The sequence below is a fragment of the Coccinella septempunctata genome, chromosome 2 (genome assembly GCF_907165205.1).
Source record: "Coccinella septempunctata chromosome 2, icCocSept1.1, whole genome shotgun sequence".
Lineage (NCBI taxonomy): Eukaryota > Metazoa > Arthropoda > Insecta > Coleoptera > Coccinellidae > Coccinella > Coccinella septempunctata.
In genome coordinates, this window is record NC_058190.1 from 21,603,151 (window position 1) to 21,627,660 (window position 24,510).

General features: G+C 35.5%; 1 protein-coding gene across 1 annotated transcript; it reads left to right on the forward strand.

The window, feature by feature from the left end:
* The first annotated feature begins 13,210 nt into the window (after window positions 1–13,210).
* LOC123307054 lies at window positions 13,211–13,819 on the forward strand. The gene has a single exon (XM_044889257.1). The coding sequence runs from the start codon at window positions 13,211–13,213 to the stop codon at window positions 13,817–13,819; it is 609 nt and encodes a 202-aa protein (XP_044745192.1).
* The last annotated feature ends 10,691 nt before the right edge of the window (window positions 13,820–24,510 follow it).

A 24,510-nucleotide genomic window follows, 5' to 3' on the forward strand; every position in this document is an offset into this window, starting at 1 on the left:
CTCAGGTGGATGTTTTTTACACTAATTTATATCATGCCATTGAAAAATTTGTTCCAAAAATTGCAATCAGACATAAGCATTTCCCCAAATGCTTTTCGGGTGAATTGAAGGATCTTGTTTTTAAAAAGAAATTAGCACATAAGAATTTCAAAATTTCGAATACATGGGATGATTATCTTCAATTTTGTAGCCTCAGGTCACAGTGTAAAAAATCAAATAATGAATGTTATAACAGTTTTATCAGGGAAATTGAAGAATTTATTAAGAAAGATATCCTAAAAAATTTTGAAACTTTGTGAATGCCCAGAAAAGGGATAATTGTTTACCCAATATTATGTTGCACGAGGGTAACGAATGTCGTAGCGAGAAGGAGATAGCTGATGCTTTCGCAGGATTTTTCCAATCGATTTATAAACAGTATAACGACAACATTTCCTGCGACGCCACTGATGGTGCATTTCGAGATAATGATAACACTATTTCTTTCACGATGATTCATGTTGAACAGATGTTGCACGGTATTGAATCTCTCGACATAAACAAGTGTCCTGGACCTGATAATATTCCGGTCTTGTTTTTGAAGAAATGCAAAGAATTCATTGCTCTACCACTTCAGATATTATTCAATAGGTCCTTAAGTGATGGTGTTTTTCCGGATATTTGGAAAACTGGATTCATCAAACCTATTTTTAAGTCGGGATCCAAGGAGGACGTTTCCAATTACAGACCGATAACGATACTGTAATGTTTTCAGTTCTTGAATGATGACTTTTTTAATTACAACCCATATTACTATTCGACTTATTATTCGACTACCATCATTATACATACAGGTCTACATCATGAATGAATGGAAGAATGTCGTAGTTCCAGATGTATGAAATATTGCGTGATTCGCAATGACAATACATGACATCATCTTCCCCTTAAATTCACTAACATAAGTCTAAACAATTCCTAATTCTTAATCATTAATTCTATAACATAAGTCTAAATATTTCACAATCCCCATGTTATAAAAAATAATATATACTTTATCTTTTAATTCTTGAACTGAAAGAAATATTACAATTCATTATATTGTCAACATTATTTAAGTCTTATACGTACTACAACATGAGAACCATGATGGTCATATACTAATCTATCAGGAGGTTTAATATTTTGTCTTAAATTCCTCACCCTTAATTCACGATTATTAACTTCATGTACATTAATTTCATCTGGTTTACTATTATGTTCTACAGTATTTTGTGCATCTGTGTTTGGATAAATTATGTTAGGACCTATTTAGCTTCTTCATTTGATTAGTATGTCTCTTCCAAACTTTTTGTAACTCTCTTATTTCTATCAAGTAAGTACATTTATCAATTTCCTTCGAAATTCTACCCTTAATCCAAGATATAAAATTTTGATTTCTATAATCTTTGACTAAAACTACCTCTTCCATATCGAAAGCTACATTTCTATTTCCCTTATAATATAATTTCTGTTTTTGTTGTTCATGTTTTACTTTCTTTGTTATATTTTCATCTTGAAATGAATTACTTTTGACTTCAGGCAATAGAGGATCAAACCTTTTTTTAAGCTTTCTGCCAAACATTAAGTTGGCTGGTGTAACACCAGTAGTGCAGTGTGGAGTATTTCTATAGTCAAACAAGAAACGTTCAAGTATCATGTCGCATTCCGCAGCAGGTTTTCGAGAAGAACCGTCTTAAGAGCATTCTTTACAGTTTTAACCTCGGTTTTACCGTGTTTTCAGCGGCCCCATTCGAACTTGGGTTGTATGGAGGGCTAGTTATATGATTAACTTTCTTTTAAAGGTCCCAAATAATCAACGTGAAGCCTATCCCAAGTTCCATTAGGTATTTCCCAGTGATTTAAGGGAATTTTTGGAGGGTCATTACTAATCTTCGAACAAACAATATATTCCTTTCTTATTTTCTCAATATCACTATCAAGGCCTGGACTCCAAAAATAAGATCTGGCCAAAGCCTTCATTTTCACAATACCTTGGTGTGTTTCATGAAACTGTTTTAGCACGGAATGTTTCAACCTTTTAGGAATAACTATTCTATGATTCCAAAATAAGCAATCATCCGACGTACCGAATTCGAATCTTCTATTGAAGTATGATTGAATTTCTGCATCTGAACAATGTTTAGGCCATCCTTTTATCATGAATTCTATTACCTTCTGCAAAACCCTATCTTTCTTCATTTCTGCTTTAATTAATTTATAATCTACTCTTATTTCCCTACTCTCTGAAAAATTTTAGCAATAATTTATATCTTTGTCCTCAACAGAATCTGATTTATATTGAATTGGTAGCCTTGATAAGCAATCAGCACTATTTTTCTCTGATTCCACAAATTGAATTTCATACTGATAATTGGATAATATGACTGCCCATCTACGCATCCTATGGGCAGAAAATTGAGGTATTTGTTTATTATGACCGTATGACCAAATATTGCCAATAAGGGTTTGTGGTCAGTTACCAATTTGAATTTTTTTGCGAAAAGATACTGGTGAAATTTCGAAACTCCGAAAATTACGGCCAGAGCCTCGCGTTCAATTTGAGAATACTTCTGTTCACTACAATTTAGTGTACTTGAAGCATATGCGATGGGTTTCTCTACTCCAGAAGGGAAAATATGGCTTAGAACGGCCCCGATACCATAAGAACTAGCATCTACAGTAAGTTTCAATTCAAGTTCTGGGTTGAAATGAACTAGAACCTGTGCCGACGAAAGAATACTCTTAATTTTTTGAAAGCAAGTTCACATTCATTGGTCCATTGCCAGGTTCTATTTTTCCTCAGCAAATTATAAAAGGCATACAATATTGTTGAAATATTCTTCACAAATTTAGCGTAATAGTTAACCGTTCCTAAAAATGATTTCAGAGTACTTATATTAATCGGCCTAGGCGCATTCATCACAGCTAACGTTTTATTTGTACTCGTATGCAACCCTTCTTTATTGATAACATATCCTAAGTATTCTATCTCATCTTGAAAAAATGAACATTTATCTAAACTCAATCTAAAACCCACTTCATTAAGTTTTTTAAAACTTGTTCTAATCTTTCCAAATGTTCCTGTTCATCCTTACCCGTTATTAGTATGTCATCTAGGAAAACAACTACATCTTCCATACCACCCAGCACAAAGTCCATGATTTTCTGGAATTCTGCTGGCGCTGATGCTACTCCGTAGTTTAATCGGTTATACTTGAATAATCCTTTGTGAGTTGATATTGTAAGAAGCTCTTGAGATGGTTCATCTATGCAAATTTGTTGATATTCTTGAGACAAATCTAGTTTCGAGAAATGAACACCTCCCTGTAGCTTGCAAAACAATTCTTCAATGCGAGGGATAGGGTACTGATCAATTCTTATGTGGGGATTAACCGTGACTTTGTAATCTCCACAGAGCCTTATTGAACCATCCTTCTTCAAAACTGGCATTACTGGTGTTTCCCATCTACTATAGTTTGTGTGAGTCACAATACCTAAAGAAACCAATCTATCAATTTCATCTTCTACCTTTTGTTTTATAGCGAATGGAATAGGTCTTGCTTTAAAAAATTTTGGTTCGACATTATGATCATTCAAAGCTATGGAAGCTTCACCACCGTTAAATTTTCCTAACTCTTTTGAAAATATCACTTCATTCTCATTCAAAATCTTTTTCAATTTATCGCTCACATTTTCAACATAATTGATATCAGAAAAGCCAATATTATACATATTGAGAAAATCACGTCCTAATATAGGTGGTCCACCGTTTTCCAGAACAAATAGATTCAATTTATTCGTAACATTTTTATATAAAACATCTACTTCTAAAATTCCTATTAGTCTAACATTCGCACCATTATAGAAATATAAATACTTATCACATGGTTTCAATTCTACTTTTTTAAAATTTTCTATGAAATATTCATTCGATATAGCAGAAATACTTGCTCCAGTATCTATTTAAAAAGTCAATTCCTTATCCATAATGACAACACTGATCTGGAATCTATTACAACCTATTTTTGAACTATTGACTGTATGTATATAATGTTAAATCATCTTATAAAGAAACTTCGTCATTTTTCAACAAATCTTCTTCTAAATAATTTTGTTGAAACTGATCATCCCTGTTATTTTCGAAACAAACTTGTCTTAAATTCCCTTGCTTTTTACAAAGATTGCAAATATAATGTTTGAACACTTATCTTTCTGATGTCCTTCTTTTCCACAACATGTACACTTCTGTTTCCGCTCCCTCTGTTGCGCTGGCTGTAATCGCTGACGATTTTCCAGATGCCTGCTTCAGGCTTGTCCTCCTCTCGACTGTCGTAAATGATTGAAGTCCTCTTGTTTCACGTGACCAATTTGAAAACTTTGATGGGCGGCCATTTTGCCCTCAGCCACCGAAATTGCTTCTTCAAAAGTGAAAGTGACAGGGTTTTTCTTCCAATAACCGGTCCAATAGAAAACCTTTCTCCAATCCACAAATGAATTTATCTCGCAAAGTTACGTTGTGTTCTGATCTGAATTCGCATGGAACCGCTAAACCAAGTACTCTTGGCTGACCATTCCTTGATGGATTCACTGACTTTCATTTTTGCTCCATAAAACTTGTATCTTTCAGCAAGAACAGATTTTTGTGAAACAAAATGTCCATCCATAAATTCGATTATTTCTTTAAACGTCTTCCTTTCAGGCAAATCTGGGCTACAAATGTTGAAAATCAATTTGTATGTTTCTTCGTCAACCATATTTAATAAAATTGCCCTCTTTTTATTTTCATCGTTAATCTCAGTTGCGTTGAAATAATTCAAAAGTCTTGCTTTATATATATATTCCAATCTGAAATATTTAAATGGAACTCACGTAATTGTCCTAATGCGTTCACTAGGTTTGGATGATTTTCACTGGCGTTATTCGGCATTTTTATTGATCACAAGGTTCTTTTTCAACACAATCTTCGTCGCCAAATGTAATGTTTTCAGTTCTTGAATTATTACTTTTTAAATTACAACCAATATTACTGCATCAATAATTTATTCGACTACCATCAATATACATACAGGTCTACATCATGAATGAATGGAAGAATGTTTTAGTTCCAGATGTATGAAATATTGCGTGATGCGCAATGACAGATACATGACAGATACTCAGCGTAATCCCTAAGTTATTTGAATCAATGATTCATGGGCAAATAAAATCGAGAATATATGATAAAATTATTTCTGAACCGCATGGATTTTTCCGGGATAGAAGCGTTGAAACCAATCTCCTGGTTTTTGCTCAGTTTGTTCTTGAGGCTTTGGAAAATCACAAACAGGTCGGAGTTGTTTACACTGATCTTGCGAAGGCGTTCGATAGTGTGTCCCATAAAATTTTGGGTAGAAACCTCAGAATGTTTGGTCTCCATGACGGTTTCTGAAGGTGGTGGATGATGACCTGATAAGGCTGTAATATTTTGAATTCATTTGTATTGTTGCTCTTATATTTTCATTCTGTTTTTGATATATTTATATATGTATGAACACTTGCATTAACACTTCGTCTACTCTCTTTTGTGTTATGCTGAATTGTTTTGTATTTATTTTTTTTGTATTTTTTTCTTGTTGAAAAGGTCATGTACCGTTAATAAATAAAGGGTGTTTCAAATTACGCGGTTTTTTTTTAAGAGTAAATAAAACACATAATTCGCATTAATTTTCAAAAACATTTTATAGGTAATTGAAGTATCATTTATGACATTTATGTACCAAAAATAATATGTGACAAATGTCCTCCTCTTGCAGCTCTACAGACGTCCACTCTTTTGTTAACATTTTCAATGATAATTTTGACATAATTGAGGCTCTATATCACAAATGACACGAATAATTTCATCCTTTAGTTCAGGAGTTGATTGTGGATTATTCTTATAGACCTGGCTTTCCACATAACCCCAAAGAAAGTAGTCCAACGGTATCAAATCAATTGTGTCATTTGCAATATGAGGTGTAGCGCCATCCTGTTGAAAGCAAATGTCCTCTAGATCAATATTTATTAATTCAGGCAACAAAAATTCGATTATCACCGAATCGGTCTCTTGAAATTTTTTAATAATTCGACCAACAGTGCTTTCAGATGGACGATTATGTAAACCATAAAATTAAAATAAAAACACTTTTCACAGTACGCTGATTTTAATAAAATAATTTAACAATTTGAACGCGTTGTTGTACGAAGCCATTTTTATAAATGTCATACATCACACTTTTTAAATGTCAAAATGACCAGACGAATTCAGTGCGCCATCTATATTTTATTTATTCTTAAAAAAAACCGCGCAATTTGAAACACCCTTTAAATAATATATAAATAAACTGTGGACCAAAGACCTCCACTGTGATCTATCTAACGCTAGTTGTTCCGAGTTATGATTGGCATTAACTGATTTTAGGGATTGATGCAGTATATCCTCAAACCGCTTAAGATGGGCGTTCCTCAGGGAAGTATTCCGGGACCTTTTTTTTTATCATCTACATCAACAAGTTACCTAAGGCAAAAGTCTCAGCTAAGTATTCTATGAGGATGATTGCTGATGACACCAACTATTTGCTAAAATCTTCGGATGTAGTGTCAGCTGTTGTGGACTCGAACAATGTTTTGAAGTCTGTGGGTGATTGGTTTCAAGATCACAATCTTATCTTAAATATTGACAAGACACAGTGTGTTTTCTTCCACACTGAAAAATAATCCAAGCTGAACCATCCTTCATCAGTGAATATTGCTAATAGCAATGTTGTGGTCAAACATAGTGTTGTATTTTTGGGACTTGTTTTAGATAGAGACCTGAAGTGGGGACCTCATACTGAACAACTTAGATGTAGGCTCAACTCCATTTGTTATATGCTCTTTATGTTAAGGGATCAGATTGATTTTGACCTAATGAAGATTATATATTACTCTAATTTCCAGTCAATTATGTCCTATGGGATAATTTTTTGGGGTAACTCTTCCCATGTTGGTAATTTATTCATAGTTCAAAAGAGAGCTTTAAGAACTATGCTCAATCTGGGCTTTAGAGAAAAATATACTTGTCGTAGGAGACCATACGCTCTTTCATGCAGCATAGCAAAATCCACCCCCTGAGAAACAACCCCCGAGAAACCACCCCTAACTTTTGTTTTTCAAATGGCACCCCCATGTTTGTTGTGCTTCAACTTACAGTTTTTTTCATTTCTCATTCAATGATGTATCATGGTAGCTAGAATGGCATGCAGAATTATGGAAAATAAAAATACAAATGAAATACGAATTTATACGCTCAGCTGTATTGTTACTGCAACATTATACTAAAGATACCGATACCGTAGGAATAAAACAAGCGGCCAGATCTGGTTGGTGACTATCCATGCCCTGAGTGTGGAAGGATCTGCAGGTCACGGTTGGGTCTCTTTAGTCACAGGAGGACACACAGTCGCAACTAGCACTAAGGAATTACAAGTCTGTTCGAATTTTTTTTTTTTTTTTCTTCTTCTTCTTTTTGTAGAATTATTCCCGGTAACGGGATACAGCAATGAATGAATGAAAACAAAGCACAAAAAGTTCTAACATTTTATTGTCTCTTTTTTTTTCAACATCCACTTTTTCTTGTCTCTACAATGTGGACTAATTTGATCAGTCCAATTAACAGTACCCACTAACGAATTCAATTTTATCGAGTGACTATCTTTACAACTACATATAATGATATATCATTGATTGAGAATTAAAAAGAGCTGTCAGTTGAAGCCAAACAAACATGGGGGTGCCATTTGAAAAACGAAAGTTAGGGGTTGTTTCTCAGGGGTTGTTTGTCAGGGGGTGGATTTTGCTATGCTGCATGAAAGAGCGTATGGTCTCCTACGACAAGTATTTTTTTCAATTTTTTTTTTCCGCAGGTAACTGAGATATCTGCTGGCCTAAAAGCTCTGGGACACCCGGTATAGATTACTGATTTTCTTCCGCAATCATAGCCGCTATTTTGAGTTACATAGAAACCAGAATGCTACCAGAAGAATGTTTCCATATTCAGTTCCATCCCACAAGACCTCATTAAGAGGTAAAAGTGTTGAATGTACTTCAATATCTTTATTCAATATATTGCCCTCTCAGATTAGAAAACTTTCATGCCCTTCCAAATTCACAAAATCTTTGTACGCCTTAATCTTGAATTGTGAACCATATGCTATTTGTGAGTTCAAAGAATTTCGTAAAAAATCAATGATATTGTATATTTGGCTTTGACATGTTCCATTTTTACAAACTTTGTAATTATCTGGAATCAATAAATACTATTACTATTACTAATACTGGCCTCCAGGTTTCCGAGCTCCCTCTGTGAATTCGCCATATAGAGCTATTTTGGGAAGCTTGCCTCAGAATGTGGCCGCTCCATCTGAGTCGGGCCCTCGTTACTTGGGTTTCAATTGTTGTACAACTCGCTCGCTGCAAGACTTCTGCATTTGAAATTTTGTGGAAACATCTGATGTGCATTATTTGTCTAAAGGTGCATTTATACCAAACGAGCATTGTTTTCGAACGTTTCAAAACGTTTTGAAATGTTTTCAAACGTTCGAAAACTAGCCCTCATTATCCAAAATTGCAATTTCTACTGAATCTATAGCAATAGGTACTCTCTCAAATGAAAGAACTACGCCAAAGGAGGAGACGAACAACCTTGGTGGATTCTTTTCTCAAAGGAAGAAATGATACTCAGCTGCTAGATGACTTGAGAGCGGACGAAACTGAAGTTTTTAGAAATTTCTGCCGCATGTCATTATCGGACTTTAATTTATTATTCGCCAAAATTGAGGAAAAAGTGTCAAGAAACACACCAATCTTCGAGAGAATTTTACCGGCCACACTAAGCAACGATATGCCCTTGTAATTTTTGCAATTTGACGTATCGCCTTTGTTCTTATAGAGGTTGATAACTAAAGCTCTGAAAGCTCTGAAGTCTTTTGGCTCTTCTCCTTGTTCGCAGATCTTGAGGAATAGTGTTAGGAGACTATTGACTATGTCTTCATCCAGGGCCTTGAATATCTCCGCTGGAAGGCCGTCTAGACTAGGTTATTATTTTTCATATCTTTTATTGCACTTATCATTTCCGACATTGAGATTTCGTCATCAAGCGATGTCATCGGAATATACGCGGGGGGTCGATCTAAAATGGATAAATCCGAGTCGTTATTTTGATTCAAGAACTGGGAGTAAGGCCCCTTCCATCCGAGAATTTTTCAGTTAGGACAGCTCCATGAGCATCTCTTATAGGAGAGTTAGCTTTTCTGCTTGGACCATAAACACTTCCAATATCTTCGAAAAAAACGCCTGTAGTCATGGTTATCGGCGTAAGCTTGAATTTCCCTAGCTTTTTCTCTCCACCAGCTATCCTGATTTTTCTTATTTCTTGACGGACCTCGCGTTTTATGTTTATAAAACTTTTTTGGGCTGCAACATCGCCAGGATTGTTAATAGCTGTTTTCATCTCTTTTTTGTTTTGTCTCCAAAAGGGGTGCGATATGAGTTTCGTTGTCGGCGAACCAGTCTGGGGATTTTCAGGAGCGTTCTGTGCCCGGTATTTCTTTGGCTATATTTGAAAGAGATGATTTGAAGCGGAGCCAATGACTCTCAATGTCGTCGTTATAATCCGGTGGTGTTAGACACTCTTTGACGGTAGCTGTGATTCTTTCTGTTGTAGAAGGGTTTTGTAGTTTAGAGATTTGAAGGCGCCCTCTCAGTAACTTTGGCCTGCGGTGGTATTTTGGGAGCATTGAGATCTTCATCTCTGTGTTTAGTGACCAACACCTCTTTGAGATCTTTTCTTCTCACGATTACATAGTCGAGAGTATGCCAATGCCCCAAGCGCGGGTTGCGCCAGGTCCCCCTTGAATTGGGTTCCGTAATGAAATAGGTGTTCGTTATACACAAATTGTGTTCTGCACAAAGAGCCAGCAGACGTTCTCTGTTCGAATCGATGCTGTCTGTGCCGTGTTTTCCTTTTATTCCTGGCCACAGTTCTGAGTCTTGACATCTACTTTGGTGTTGAAGTCTCCAAGGAGAATAACTCCGTTCCCGTTTTGAATTTTACTTGATGAAGCAACGAGGAAAGTGTCCTTCAAGTTGTCAGAGGAGTTCAAAGTGGGTGCGTATACTGCAATGATGTTCACAAACGTGTTATTTATTTGCTGCAGGAAAGCGTAGGATCATTATACGTTCTGACATGCCATCTGGATTTTCGGTTAGTTTTGCGACCAGGTCGTTTCTAATGGCAAAGCCTACGCCATGTTGTCTGATTTCTCCTTCCGGCATGCCCTTCCAGAAAAAACTATACGCTTGTTCTACCAAGCTTTCCATCCGAAAAGCGTGTCTGGCTTAAGGCAACTATTACTGACAAGCAAGTGGGTATTTAAAATAAAAGATGACGGCACCTACAAGGCAAGACTTGTAGTTAAAGATTGTCAACAACAAAAAGGCATTGATTATGAAGAAGTATTTAGTCCAGTAGTAAATATCAGTTCATTACGAATGATAATGGCCATATCAGTGCAAAAAGATTACGAAGTTAAGAAATTTGACATAAAAACTGCTTTTCTTTATGGAACAATAGAGGAGAACTGTTCGTCGTCAGAACCGGTCAAAGGAATAAAAAGTCCTCTGGTCGTCAGAATATATAGTCCATTCAAGAATGATTGACATCACAGTAGGTCTTGAAAGTCCAGGTGCAGCCTAATATCTGGTCACAAAAAATCTTTAAAAATTTCTGTACTTTCAATCACAGAACTGTATATTAATATAACCTAGAAAAGTATATGAAAATAAGAAATATTCAGATTTGCAGCATATTAATCAGCATTCAAAATTGACACAATTGTGTTTTCAATTTATTCGATTGAATTAAGGGCATTAACAGCTGTACAAGAGCTGTAGCTAGTTTATAATCAAGGAGAAACTTCAAAAGGAAATAATCGGAGCATTATTAAGTGAAAAATAACAAAACACCTTGGTGGCTTTTACTTAAATTAAAAGGAACTTTCTGAAGTGGTATTGATATCAAAAACAGCAGTAAAAGTAACACTCTCAATGGTTAAGAACTGTTTGAAATGTTCAAATTGTATCTCAAATCTGCCAATGCACAAGCTGTGCTACTAGTTCTTGACGTCGCGTTAAATTCAAAAACTATATTTCTTGAACGAACTGCCAGATTTGGCGCGATTCTGCTGGATACTCTAAATTTAGCACGTGTATTGAACTAGAGCTCCAAGCATCTATAGTCCATTCAAGAATGATCGACATCCTAGTAGGTCTTGAAAGTCCAGGCCTACTCTGTAATCTGTGGTCCAGGCGCAGCTAAATATCTGGTCACAAAAGATATTTAAAAATTTCTGTATTTTCCATCACAGAACGGGAATATATTAATATAACCTAGAAAAGTATATGAAAATAAGAGATATTCAGATTTGCAGCATAATAATCAGCATTCAAAATTGCCACAATTGTGTTTCCAATTTATACGATTAAATTAAGAGCATAAACATCTGTACAAAATTCAAATAACCATCGGTAAGTGCATAGATCCACATATAATGGGTCTATAGATCAATGTTTATTCACAATACCAATATGAATTCCGCAATACAAAATCTCAACTTATGGGCTATTACCAACTTATATTCGATTTTCCACAGCCACCCGAGATGTCAATCATTCTTGAATGGTCTATAATTTACTTTTTAAGAGAGAAAAAATGACATTAACAGAAACAATAATTATTTTTCCACTACTGTCGCTGTCATCCAGGGCTAGATTTATATTTCTATCGAAATCATGACGAATTTTTCGCAACATTCTCCACTCCGATTACAGCAATTTTAACTGCTGGTCTTCTTAAAAGTCCTCGATTGGTCTTGATTTGCGCTGATCGGATTTGTCCATCTGTTACTACGAACTTTCAATTTTATTGTAAGTAAGTTATTTGTTGCTATGATTTATGTTAGAATCGAGTGTGTATATTAAAAAAAAGATGGATTGTCAAAAAATAAAACTCTTGTCCAGACACGAAAACTTTTCCTCCTAAAATTATAAAAAATCTAAATAACAGACGGTCATTACATTAGTGGTCCTTCGGGCAAAAAGAACGGCTTTATGGAGAACAAATCTGCGAATTCCTTACCTGTAAGAAGAAGCCAACGAAATAATAAAGGTTGACCTACAAGTAGATATGGATATGAAAAATCTGACTTTGACAACGTCAGGAGAAATGAAAATGAAAAAGGAGTTATCATAAGGTCCGAAAAAGAAATGGATGGGACCTCCCAAAACAAGTCAGTTACAACCCGGAAAAGCAGCAAAGTTTCGAGTAGCAAATCCCAAAGATGTCAGCTATTAGAAATAGAACTCGAAAGAGAACGGAAATTGGCAGAAATCGAAAAGAAATTATTGGATAAAGAAACTGAATTCAAAATGGCACAACTGAAATATAGAACCTCTAGCGATCTCTCATACGACGAAGAAATAAAATCTGTGGCCAGCAAGTCGTCTTTTGTAGAAAAATGGGTGAATACGTACGATCCCAATCCAGAACACAAATATGTAGTTAATTCTCAAAAACCTAAATATTCTAATAATCCTGAAAATATGGCGGAAGAGCTGACGATAAAACAATTTATGGCTCGACAATCTTTCAGCAAAGAACTTCCAGTATTTTCCGGAGAACCAGGGGAGTGGATGAACTTCATTCATCAATTCAGAGAAACTACTAAGATTTGCGGATTTTCAACAGCAGAAAACATGGTACGGTTACAAAAAAGCCTCAAAGGTAAGGCTAAAGAATTTGTAAGTGCTCTACTAACATTCACACAAGAAGTAGACAGAATAATTGAGACCCTTGAGATGAGATATGGTAGACCAGAAGTTATTATTCAAGATCTCATTGACTCTGTGAGAAAAATTCCTGATATGAAAGAAGAAAAATTAGACACTGTTTTGGATTTCTCAAATAAAGTTCAAAATTTAACAGTAACTATCCAAAGCCTCAACTGCGAGGAGTAGGTACTCCTCAAATCCTCAGTTACTGTGTTATATCGTGAGAAAACTAAGTCCGAACCTGAAATTGGAATGGGGGAGGAAAGTTGTGGAGCTGAAAAAAGAACTCAAGAAGGTTTCTATAATGGAGTTCTCTCAATGGTTAGCTGAAACTAGCGAAGCTGTCATGTATGTTGTACCAGAACATGATCAAGAGAAAAGGAAGAAATATGTGTGTTCTACATCTATCCAACAGGAGAAAACAGTTTATAAATGTAAATATTGCAAGAAAGACGGACATAAGGTTGAAAAATGCAATTCCTTCAGGAAAATTGAAATCGATAATCGTTGGAATTGGGCCAGAGAAAACAAAGTATGTTTTACCTGCCTTTCGTCCTCCCATCATACAAAATTCTGTAAAAGTAAAAAGAAGTGCGACGTGAATGGTTGTCTCTTGAAACACAATCCTTTACTTCATAAAGAACCAGAAAGAAATTCTTATTTGGAAGAGCGAGTCAATCACCACATCAAGGGAAGAGAGAAGAACGAAGTTCTTTTAAGGATAGCCCTCGTTGAACTCACTGGTCCTAAAGGAAAAGTTCTAACATATGCACTTTTCGACGAAGCTTCCACCATTACTATGATCGACGCCAAGTTAGCAGATGAAATTGGTGCGACCGGACCTTGTGAAGCACTGAAGATAAAATGGACAAACAGTATTACCTCTAAGGAGACAGATTCGAAAAGAGTATAATACGCGGAAAAAATGAAGAAACTAATTATGTTCCGAACAATGTCAGAACAGTCAAAAATCTATGTCTTCCGGTTCAGTCAGTTGATATGAAAAGTCTTCTTCTTCTTCTTTCTCTTTTCTTAAGACTTAGTCTTGTTTCTTCCACTATTCAGCCTCCTGGGAAACAGATGTCCAGCTTTCGTGCCATCTCTTCGGAGGTCGGCCGGGGGGTCTCCGTGAATTTGGTCTTCCATCCTTTGCCCATTTTGCCCATCGATCTTCCGTCATCCTGTCGACGTGGTCTCTCCAATAACGTCGTCTCGATCTCGTGAATCGGACTACGTCCTGAATGTTCAGATCTTCCCTTATAGCGTCACTCCTTATTTGGTCTCTTAAGCTCACTCCTTTGATAGTTCTCAACGTTTTCATCTCAGCTACCCTCATCATGTTCTTTGTTTTTGCTGTATCCGCTCGAGTTTCCACTGCATATGTAAGTATTGGTCTTACGACTGTTTTGTATATGCGGACTTTACTATCGATATGAAAAGTATGTCACAAAAATTCCGATACCTGCAGAACTTAAAATTATCATCTTTAGTCAATGCACAACCAAGAATTCTTATTGGACAGGATAATATAGACCTAATTATTGCCAGAGAAGTTCACGAAGGAGGGAAAAATGATCCAGTTCTATCAAAGTCAAAATTAGGATGGGTTTTACACGGAAATATCGGCAAAAATTATTTGGGGCGAGTAGACGAAGAATTTTCCTTCTTTGTTATGCATCAATATGAAGAATTGGAAGAACTTGTGAAAAATTCATTCAAAATTGACTGTTTAGGAGTGAAATATTATAATAAAGAACAAAATCCGGACGTACTTCGAGCTGAAGCAATTCTAGAAAAAACCACGAGAAGAATTGGTCCAAACAAATGGGAAACTGGCCTCTTGTGGAAAAACGATGATGTCGAATTACCGAACAATAAATTCACTGCTTTGACTAGGCTCAAGTCTATCGAAAGAAAAATGGTTATAAATGAAGCATTTGGAATCGAATATGAAAAGAAAATTGAAGAGTATTTGGAGAAAGGTTATGCTAGAAAATTGTCCTACAGTGAAGTCCAACAAAGAAGCGGACGTAGGTGGTTTCTACCACATTTTGCCGTGACCAATAAAAACAAACCAGGCAAAATACGATTCGATTTCGATGCTGCGGCGAAAACAAATGGTGTTAGTCTAAACGACGTTCTTCTTAAAGGTCCCGATCTGTTGAACTCCCTGCTTGGAGTAATTTTTAAATTCAGACAAAGAAACATTGCAGTAACAGCAGATATTCAAGAAATGTTTCATAGAGTTTTTATCAGACCAGAAGACAGAAATGCACAACTTTTCATTTGGAAAGGTAGAGGAACGTTTGAAAGAAATCCTGAAGTGTACGAAATGGTGGCCATGATATTCGGTGCGGTTTCATCACCAACCTCAGCTCAATTCGTCATGAGGAAGAACGCTGCAGAATTTAAACAATCCTATCCGAAAGCATTCAAAGCCATTACTGAAAGACATTATGTTTATGATTACCTGGATAGCTTCGATACCATCGAGGAGGCAAAGGAGGTGACATCGGATGTAATCGAGGTTCAAAGACGAGGTGGCTTCACAATCAGAAACTGGGCGAGTAATTCCAAAGAAGTTCTGAGAAATATTCCGGAGGAATACAGAAGTAACCATCAAAAAAATATGAATCTCGAAAAAGAAGCAGTTCTACCAACCGAAAGAATTTTAGGTCTTTTCAGGAACCCTAACGAAGATACATTTTCCTTTTCAATTAAATGGAGCAACGAGGAGATAAGGACTTTGACACAGAAGAGTGTCACAAAAAGAGAAGTTTTGAAGGCAGTTATGAGTATTTTTGATCCATTCGGATTTTTGAGTAATTTTACCATCACAGCTAGAATCTTACTGCAACAAATTTGGCTCTCGAAAATTGGCTGGGATGACGAGTTAACTTCAGAGTTGGAACTTAAATGGAAAAAATGGGTACGAAATATCGAAAGACTGACTAATCTGAGTATTTCAAGGTGCTACGTCCTGAATTTATTTGAAGCACAAGAAATTCAACTCCACATTTTTTGCGATGCGAGTGCCCAGCCTTATGCCGCAGTTGCATACTTTCGAATCACAAAAAAAAATTCCATAGAAACTTCTTTCGTAATGGCAAAATCAAGAGTTTCACCTATCAAGAACATCGTTTCGATTGAACTTCAAGCTGCAGTTTTGGGTAGCAGATTAGCAGTGACTATAAAAGAGAACCATAGTTTGAATATCCACAAATGTTTCTATTGGACTGATTCCAAAACAGTAGCTGGATGGATAAAAGCTAATCCAACTATTTTCAAGCCATTTGTTGCCCATCGAGTGTCTGAAATTGTAGAAAATACCGATGCTAGAGAACGGAATTGGATATCGACAAAAGAAAATGTTGCCGATGATGCCACGAGGGAAAATTTACAAAATGAATGGAAAACTGGTGGCAGATGGTTGAAAGGGCCTCCTTTCCTTAATAATAAATAAAACTGAAGAATGGCCCCAATATCAGATTCCCGATTTCGATACTCCGGAAAATAAAAAATGTTTTGTAGGTGTAACCGTTAAGGTGAATATAACAGAAGCCTTGCCAAAAATTACAAGATTCTCAAGGTGGTTAAAACTTATTCGTACAACAGCTTGGATGTTGAGATTTTTACAAGTCAAGAAGAAATCACCCATAGATGGAGAACTGACGACGAGCGAAGTGGAAATAGCCGAAAAACTATGGATAAGATGTGTTCAAAGTGAAGATTTTTCAGAAGAATTCCAGTCTCTTAAGTCAAGTGGAATGGTTGAATCATACAGCAAATTGTCCAAATTGTCTCCAATTTTAGATCACGAAGATATTATACGGGTCCGGAGCAGAATAATATATTCCAACGATTTAACGGATGATGCAAAATTTCCCATCATACTTGAGCCAAAAAATTATTTCACAAAATTACTAATTCGCTATTATCACAACAAAGCAACACATAGTGGACAAGAATTTGTCGCCAACGAACTACGCCAACGATATTGGATTCTGAATATGAGGTCAGCGGTCAGAAATTCTTGGACAGAATGTCAGTTTTGCAAAAACAGAAGAGCAAAACCTAAAATTCCAGAGATGGCCCCACTGCCAGAATCCCGACTAGGTTCGTTCGTAAGACCTTTCACTACGACCGGTATGGACTATTTTGGACATATGCAAGTTTCAATTGGCCGTAGACGTGAAAAGAGATATGGGGTACTCTTCACTTGCATGAGCACCCGTGCAGTTCATCTGGAAATAGCTCATTCAGATTCGGCGATAATGGCAATCAGAAGATTAATCGGTCGAAGAGGATGCCCCAAGAGAATATTTTCAGATAATGGCACAAATCTACGAGGAGCAGAAAGAGAGCTGAAAAATGCAATGAAATTTTGACCAAAACAGAATGACATCAAGCATGACAACAAATAATATTGAATTTAACTTCATACCTCCTTCTGCTCCTCACATGGGTGGCAGCTGGGAGCGTTTAGTTAAATCGATAAAGATAACACTGAGTATCATCTTAAAAGATAAATCTCCACAAGAAGAAGTTTTACAAACTTTATTGATTGAAGCGGAAAGTTTAGTGAATAGTCGGCCTTTAGTTCACGTTTCACTGGACAATGCAGATAGTGAAGCACTCACACCGAACCATTTTTTGATAGGTACTTCCAGCGCAGCTCAGATCCCAGGAAAATTTGACGAGAATGATTTAGTCACAAGAAAACAGTGGAGAAAATCACAACTTTTGGCTGATCATTTTTGGCGACGCTGGATCAAGGAATATCTTCCTGTCCTGACAAAAAGAACGAAGTGGTTCTCATCTTCTAAAAGAAAAATTGGTATTGGCGATGTAGTCATCATTATCGACTCGCAATTTTCGAGAAACACATGGCCTAAAGGTATTGTCACTGCAGTATATCCCGGTGCAGATGGAAACATTAGAGTGGTCGATGTTGAAACAACTATTGGAACCTACAGACGACCTCTCACCAAATTATGTTTACTTGATCTGGAAGGAAATTATGAAAAGAAGTAATGATAGCTCATCACTGGGAGGGAGTGTTACTACGAACTTTCAGTTTTATTGTAAATAAGTTATTTGTTGCTATGATTTATGTTAGAATCGAGTGTGTATATTAAAAAAAAGATGGATTGTCAAAAAATAAAACTCTTGTCCAGACACGAAAACTTTTCCTCCTAAAATTATAAAAAATCTAAATAACAGACGGTCATTACACCATCTTTTCCCGGAATACCTGAATAATTCTACCCACATATTATAACGAGGTCGTCGATTTTGAGAGGTCTCGCTTTCAGAAACCATTTTGAGCGCTTAGTCAAGGTAGGTAAATATTCTTTCAACCAACGTCACCAAAAAGTGATCTGCCATGAGTCCAACATTTCTCCATTGTTTTCTGGAAAATATATCGTCTTCCTGAAAATTTGTAGATAGGAACAAATAAAAATTGCCTTCCAATAAAAAATGGTTAGGAGTTAATGGTTCTCCATCAGTTGCGTCCGAAGAAATGGGAGTAAGCTAGAATTGACGACATTTTCCACATAAGAAAAAAGTGTCTGAAGTGTTTCATCTTTAGGATATTGTGAAGTAAGTACTGCGCTCAAGCCTTTCTTGACAGATCTAATCAACCTCTCCCAGCAACCTCCCATGTGTGGTGTACGTGCTGGATTGAAATTCCACTCTATACCTTCTTTTGAATTTTTCACTTGTTGCTGTAACTCTATTAGTATCTATAAAGTTTGTACCACAATCAGAGAAGATTTCTCGTGGACAAGGTCTGGTGAATCTTTTTATGGCTATTATACAACTGTCTGCTGTTAGCGAATGAGCGACTTCAATGTGAATGTCTCTGACAGACGTGCAAGTGAATAATAAACACCAACGTTATTCATGTCTTCTTCCTACAGCAACTTCGATGAGTCCGAAGAAATCCATTCCTGTGTAAAAAAATGGATGTGGAGGTTTCGTCACTCTACACGGGGGTAACGGTCCAATTTCTGGCACTTCAGGTTTGGAATCTCGTCTCTTACACCAAAGACACGTATTTTTCACTTTCTCGACAATTGTTATAATCTTAAAAATCCAAAATTTGTTTCTTAGTTCCATTATAACAGATTCTGTTCCTTGATGCTTTGCAACCATGTAGTATTATAGGAAATTTCGTCATACGGTCAATTTCCGCAGATGCTTACGACTCCTCATCTTAATTATTCCATCTTCACCAAGGAAAGGTGATAATGGAAAAAGTTCACTTGATTTTTTCAAGGCTTTTTTACTATGCAGGTGCTTTACTTCTTCTGGAAATAGGAAAAACCGTATTGCAATTAGAATCATTTTTTCTGCCTCTTCAATTTCTTCTGAGGTGCGTTCATGCACATCAAATAATCTATGCAGTGTATTTCGAATTAGATATCTTAGATACCAGGATGAGAATCTGTTGATATATGAATTCGGAATACTTCAGATGCAATTTTCTTTCTCCATATGAACAGTCACGTACTCCTTCAGTTCTAAATCAGACTTATGATTCAAAAATATAGAAGGTTGGTTTGGCCATTGGGATTTCTCATTGAAATAAGGTAAATCTTGGGAAGAGTTATTACTAAGATGTCTAAAACACTGGTGTGTGCACTTGTCACTTTTTGCAAGCGTCAACATTTCAGAAAATCGGGGATATGGGATCAGTTTCGTGGCGGCGCCACCATGTCATTTGCTTCGTTCTATCCTTGTTCTACCAAAGGAAGTCCAATGATACTCTCTCGTTTTGTTTTGTTTTGCGTTGATATCGAATGTCGATCAACGTCCAACGAGTTCAAAATATGAACTTGCACTGGTGCATTTTGTCAGCTGTTGAAGAATATTTGTGCTTTAAAGTTCAATTTTCGTTGTAAAAACAAATCTGTCAATATTTCAACACTATTGAATAAGGGTTCGAATGAGGATTTACTGTTCTTCTTCAAGATAATTTCCGCTTGACAACTTGAATTCGTGAGGGGGGTAATTCAATATGATTTTAATAAAACACAGTTAATTGGTCAAATATCCAATATATTCAGTTGACGCAAAGGAAATTTTCACTATATCTACTCAGGAAGAATATTTGAAGTAACAAACTTCAATAGATTTATTTATTTCTGATTCTCAATACATGCTCACAATTCACATTACGTATTTCCAATACAGTTTCTTTGAAATATTGCTGAAGTTTCCATAAAACTTAGCTATATCGGTCCCGAATGTTCGTTCATCTGATTTGGTTCTGCTTCAAATTCCAACAACACCGAATTCTTAGCTGTAGCTCTTGATTGTCCATATGGAAAATTGAACTTACGGAACGACATGTTGAATAATAGTATATTATTTAACGAGCGGTAATGTAGGTCATAACTCACGCAGATGAAGTTTGCAGCGCGAGCCGTAGGCGAGTGCTGTAATTCATCAAGTGAGTTATGACCATTACCGCAAGTTGAATAGGTACTATACTTTATCTACGACATCAACAATAAATAGTAAGATACAAGTACGGTGAAAGAACTTTATTGACAAATCTCAATACACACCTATAACAATGCTATAAAAATTTTAGTTTAAATTTTCGGGCAATAATTTGTATGGCAACATTAGCAGCTTGTCTTATTTCTGGAGGTGCACATAATACTTCATCTTCATTATCTGAATTAATTCTTTCCAGCAAAATATTCACAATAATAAGGTATCAACTTAAATTCGAAACGTCAAAATTATTCAAGTGACATTCCTCCCCTCAATAACAATAATGGACTGTTCCCTTTCGGCCAATCGACTTGTAGAACAAGCACAGAGCCACCCTGCTATTCGGTTCGTAAAGAATTCCAAGAATCTTTTCCGATTTATTATAGTGAGTTATAGTAGTGAGTTATTATAACTCACGTTGTTTGTTTACAAATACTATTAATTGCTCAAAAGCAGTTGAATAGTGAATATATAATTTAATAGGAGTAGATAAATGAATGTTCTACACCCCTTTCCCGAAACTAATACATTTTCACACACCAATAATCGCTTATAAATACAACATATTCGTACGTCGTAGGAAATTATTTTCAAATATCAAATGACAATGCTCTGTCAAATTTTAAACAGCGCTATCTACAGTGGAAAAAACGAAACTGATCCCATATCCCCACGAAATTAAAAACAAAATCGAATCAGTGAATACACCAGAGTTTTAGACATCTTAGTTATTACGTCTGGCGTTTTCCAGTACACCAGATAGCATATCAACTCCGTCTGCTATGGTCTGCGTTACTAGTGCTATGTTTTCGCTAGAGTTATTAGTTTTGATGAACAGTATTTTCCGAAATTTCTTTATTCAACCATTCCTTTACTTTTTTTACTGGACATTATTTCTGATGTTACAACAGATTTTTTTACTTGAACATGATGAGTCTGATGCTTCTGATAATTTGGCTTTTTCCAATTCAATGTTTTTTCTGACCATTTTTCTCATTGACTGTATTTCTTTTTCTTTCATTTGTAGAAGTAATTCTGCCTTTTGTTTCTCTAAAACCATCAAATATTAAATCTTTCTGGGTTTGTAACTCAACTTTTAAAGTCCGTATTCTTGATTTGGAAGAATTATTCGTTTTGGTCCTGTTTGATTTGTCATCGTATTTGTTTTTAGTATCACAATTTTCTTCCTGAGAAAAATTGACATTAACAGAAACAATAATTATTTTTCAACTACTGTCGCTGTCATCCAGGGCTAGATTTATATTTCTATCGGAATCATGATGAATTTTCCGCAACAAAAACATTTTCATGCATGTACCGGAGGGGTTTGAAGAACAGGAAGGAAAAGTGTGCAAGCTTAAAAAATTTCTATATGAATTAAAACAGGCTCCAATGAAGTGGAACAATTGTTTTACAAAATGTTTGACAGAAAACGGCATGGAACATTTGAGTGTTGATCAGTGTATTTTAACCATAGATTAATAAAACAAAACTAGAACTTTATTTTTGGCAATATATGTTGACGATGGTTCAATAGTGGGAAAAAGAGTCGAAGATATAGATAATTTACTTGAAAAACTGGAAGAAAAATTTGAAATCAAAAAATCTAATGATGTTAATATGTTTCTAGGAATCTGACTAACAAGAGGAGAAGACTGGCTTAAACTGGACCAAGAATTGTATACAGAAAGTACTTTGCAACGATTTGGCATGAAAAATGCTAAATTAGCGACAACACCATAATGGTGGACTGCGATGAAAGCTGCCAGGAAAAACGGAAATCTCCGAAGTTTCCTTATCGTGAAGCTGTAGGAAGCTTGTGCATATGCAGTTGGTTTTTGTAGTAGAAATTTGGAAAATCCAACAGAAACAGATGTGAATAATGTTAAGCGAATAATGAGGTATCTATTTATATACAAGGAGTGATGGAATTGTTTACAAGACGGATGAAGAAGATGCAATATTAAAGACATATTGTGACAGTGACTTTGCTGGAGACAAAAGAACCAGAAATAAGAGCACGACAGGTTATGCTGTATATTTTACTGTAATGGACCAATATCATGGTTTTCAAGAAAGCAACCAGTGGTAGCCTTGAGTAGCACTGAAGCAGAATTTATAGCTGCGGCAGAAAGTGTTAAAGAGGTACTATATCTGGAAGTTTTGCTTGAATGTTTAACTTTTGAACATGGATAACCAAAGTGCCATTAATATTATAAGAAATGCTCAGTTTAATAGGAGATCAAAACACATTGATGTTAGATTTCACTTTATTAATGAAAAAGTTATAGAAGTTTCAATTAGTGTTCAGTATTTATGTACAGAAAATAATGTTGCAGATATACAAAGAGCTTGAATAATGTTGAATTTTTGAAACATAAAAATGTACTAGTTAAACAGATGAAGTTATTTGAATTTGTAATAGGAGTTTTTGATCAGTTTTTGTATGTGTTTAGCGAAAACATTATGTTTTCGAATCTATTTGACCATTAGGATCAAGGTGTTAGAAAGTAATGATCAAAAATAATATTTCTATGGTTTCTAGAGTGTACATAGAAGATGTAGTTGAGTTTTTAAGAATGCACAGTTTAAAATTTGTTCTGTTTGAAGTATCTGCATAAACGAAGTTTAGGAATTGATCAATTTGTGAGATATGATATGACATCTGCGTATCTTCTGCATTACTCTTTTTTTCAGTATATATACCTTTGGAATTCATTATTCTAAATACGACTTTCAGGCATTGCCTACTTGCTGGAGCATGCCTTAAAATACCAAAATCCAGTTGAACCTGTAAATCTGTTTTTTGCAGATACGACTTCCTGTCTTAGCAGGGCAGTATACCTCTGTAAGGTTTTTTTCAATTGTGGCTTAGAAAATTTTGTAAATAAATATGTAAGTAACGGGAATGTGTATCCTATGACGGTGAATTGAATATTGGTTCATATTAACTTCTGATATAAATTGTACAAATTCAACTAAGTTTATCAATTCAAAACGTTTTGCACAGAAAAAACACCTTTGACGTACCTATAGCAGATAACCACATACTCTTGTGTCCTAGTCAAAGCTCTATTCGTTGTCCATAATTTCAAATTTTTGTAAATTTTTTATAGATTGCAAATAAAAATTTATCACATCCAACAGCGTATTTAATTGTACCAATTGATTCCAAACAATGTTCAGATGAAAACTAACATCCTGGTCACAAAACAAAACCATCCTTTTGTTTTGTCGCTCAGGATGTTTGTTTTCTGGTCTCAACAAGGTCAATATTGAAATTCATATAAAACAGAAAACTGTCATTTAACAGTTTTTCTGTATTGACAATACGTTTTCAGCGCCATCTCATTGTCAAATGTGTTTTCACTGGCCAAAATGTAGTCGGTTTTTAGTACTAGCGATATGAGGGCGTTTCCTATCTTTCTACTCTATAATCTTTGTCTGAATGGTTATTATGTTTTTGATATGTAATTGAAATTATTTTAGGATTGAAACATTAATTCATTCATTTTTTCATTTTCTCTTTTGATGGAGGAGCGAAAAGAGATAGAGAGATATCTGAAAATCCATTTTGAACAAAAATCATTAAGTTTTCAGATCCTAAAGTGTTTAATATTTTCTTTTTTTCTAAATGAAAACAGAGACACTCGCTAATTGATCGGCCGCCATTTCAATGAATTTCCAACGAACGAACACGAGCATTTTAAATCGTGAAAGTCTTCCTTCTTCAATGCGATCTTACCTTGAACAGGACAGCTGATGCAGATTAACTGAACCTTTTAATGGAACTTTTAATGGTAAACTGAGGTAGTTATGGACGTCATATCGACTTCAAGTGAACCAATATATAAGATATCGATTGAAATTTATTCTGGGAGGATTCTGCAATTCTTAATAATAATAAACATAATTTCAACGTTCTTTATTTTCAGTTCATTGTCAGGCAACAATTTTTTCCAGTTGATTTGCTCCTGAAAAATTAGTGCAAGAATTTACGCAGGAGCAAATCGTTTATTTCATTTTTAATTGATTTTATTTCAGAGATTGGGAGTGAAAACCCTAAAAAGTTCATTAGGAAACCAAAATATATAT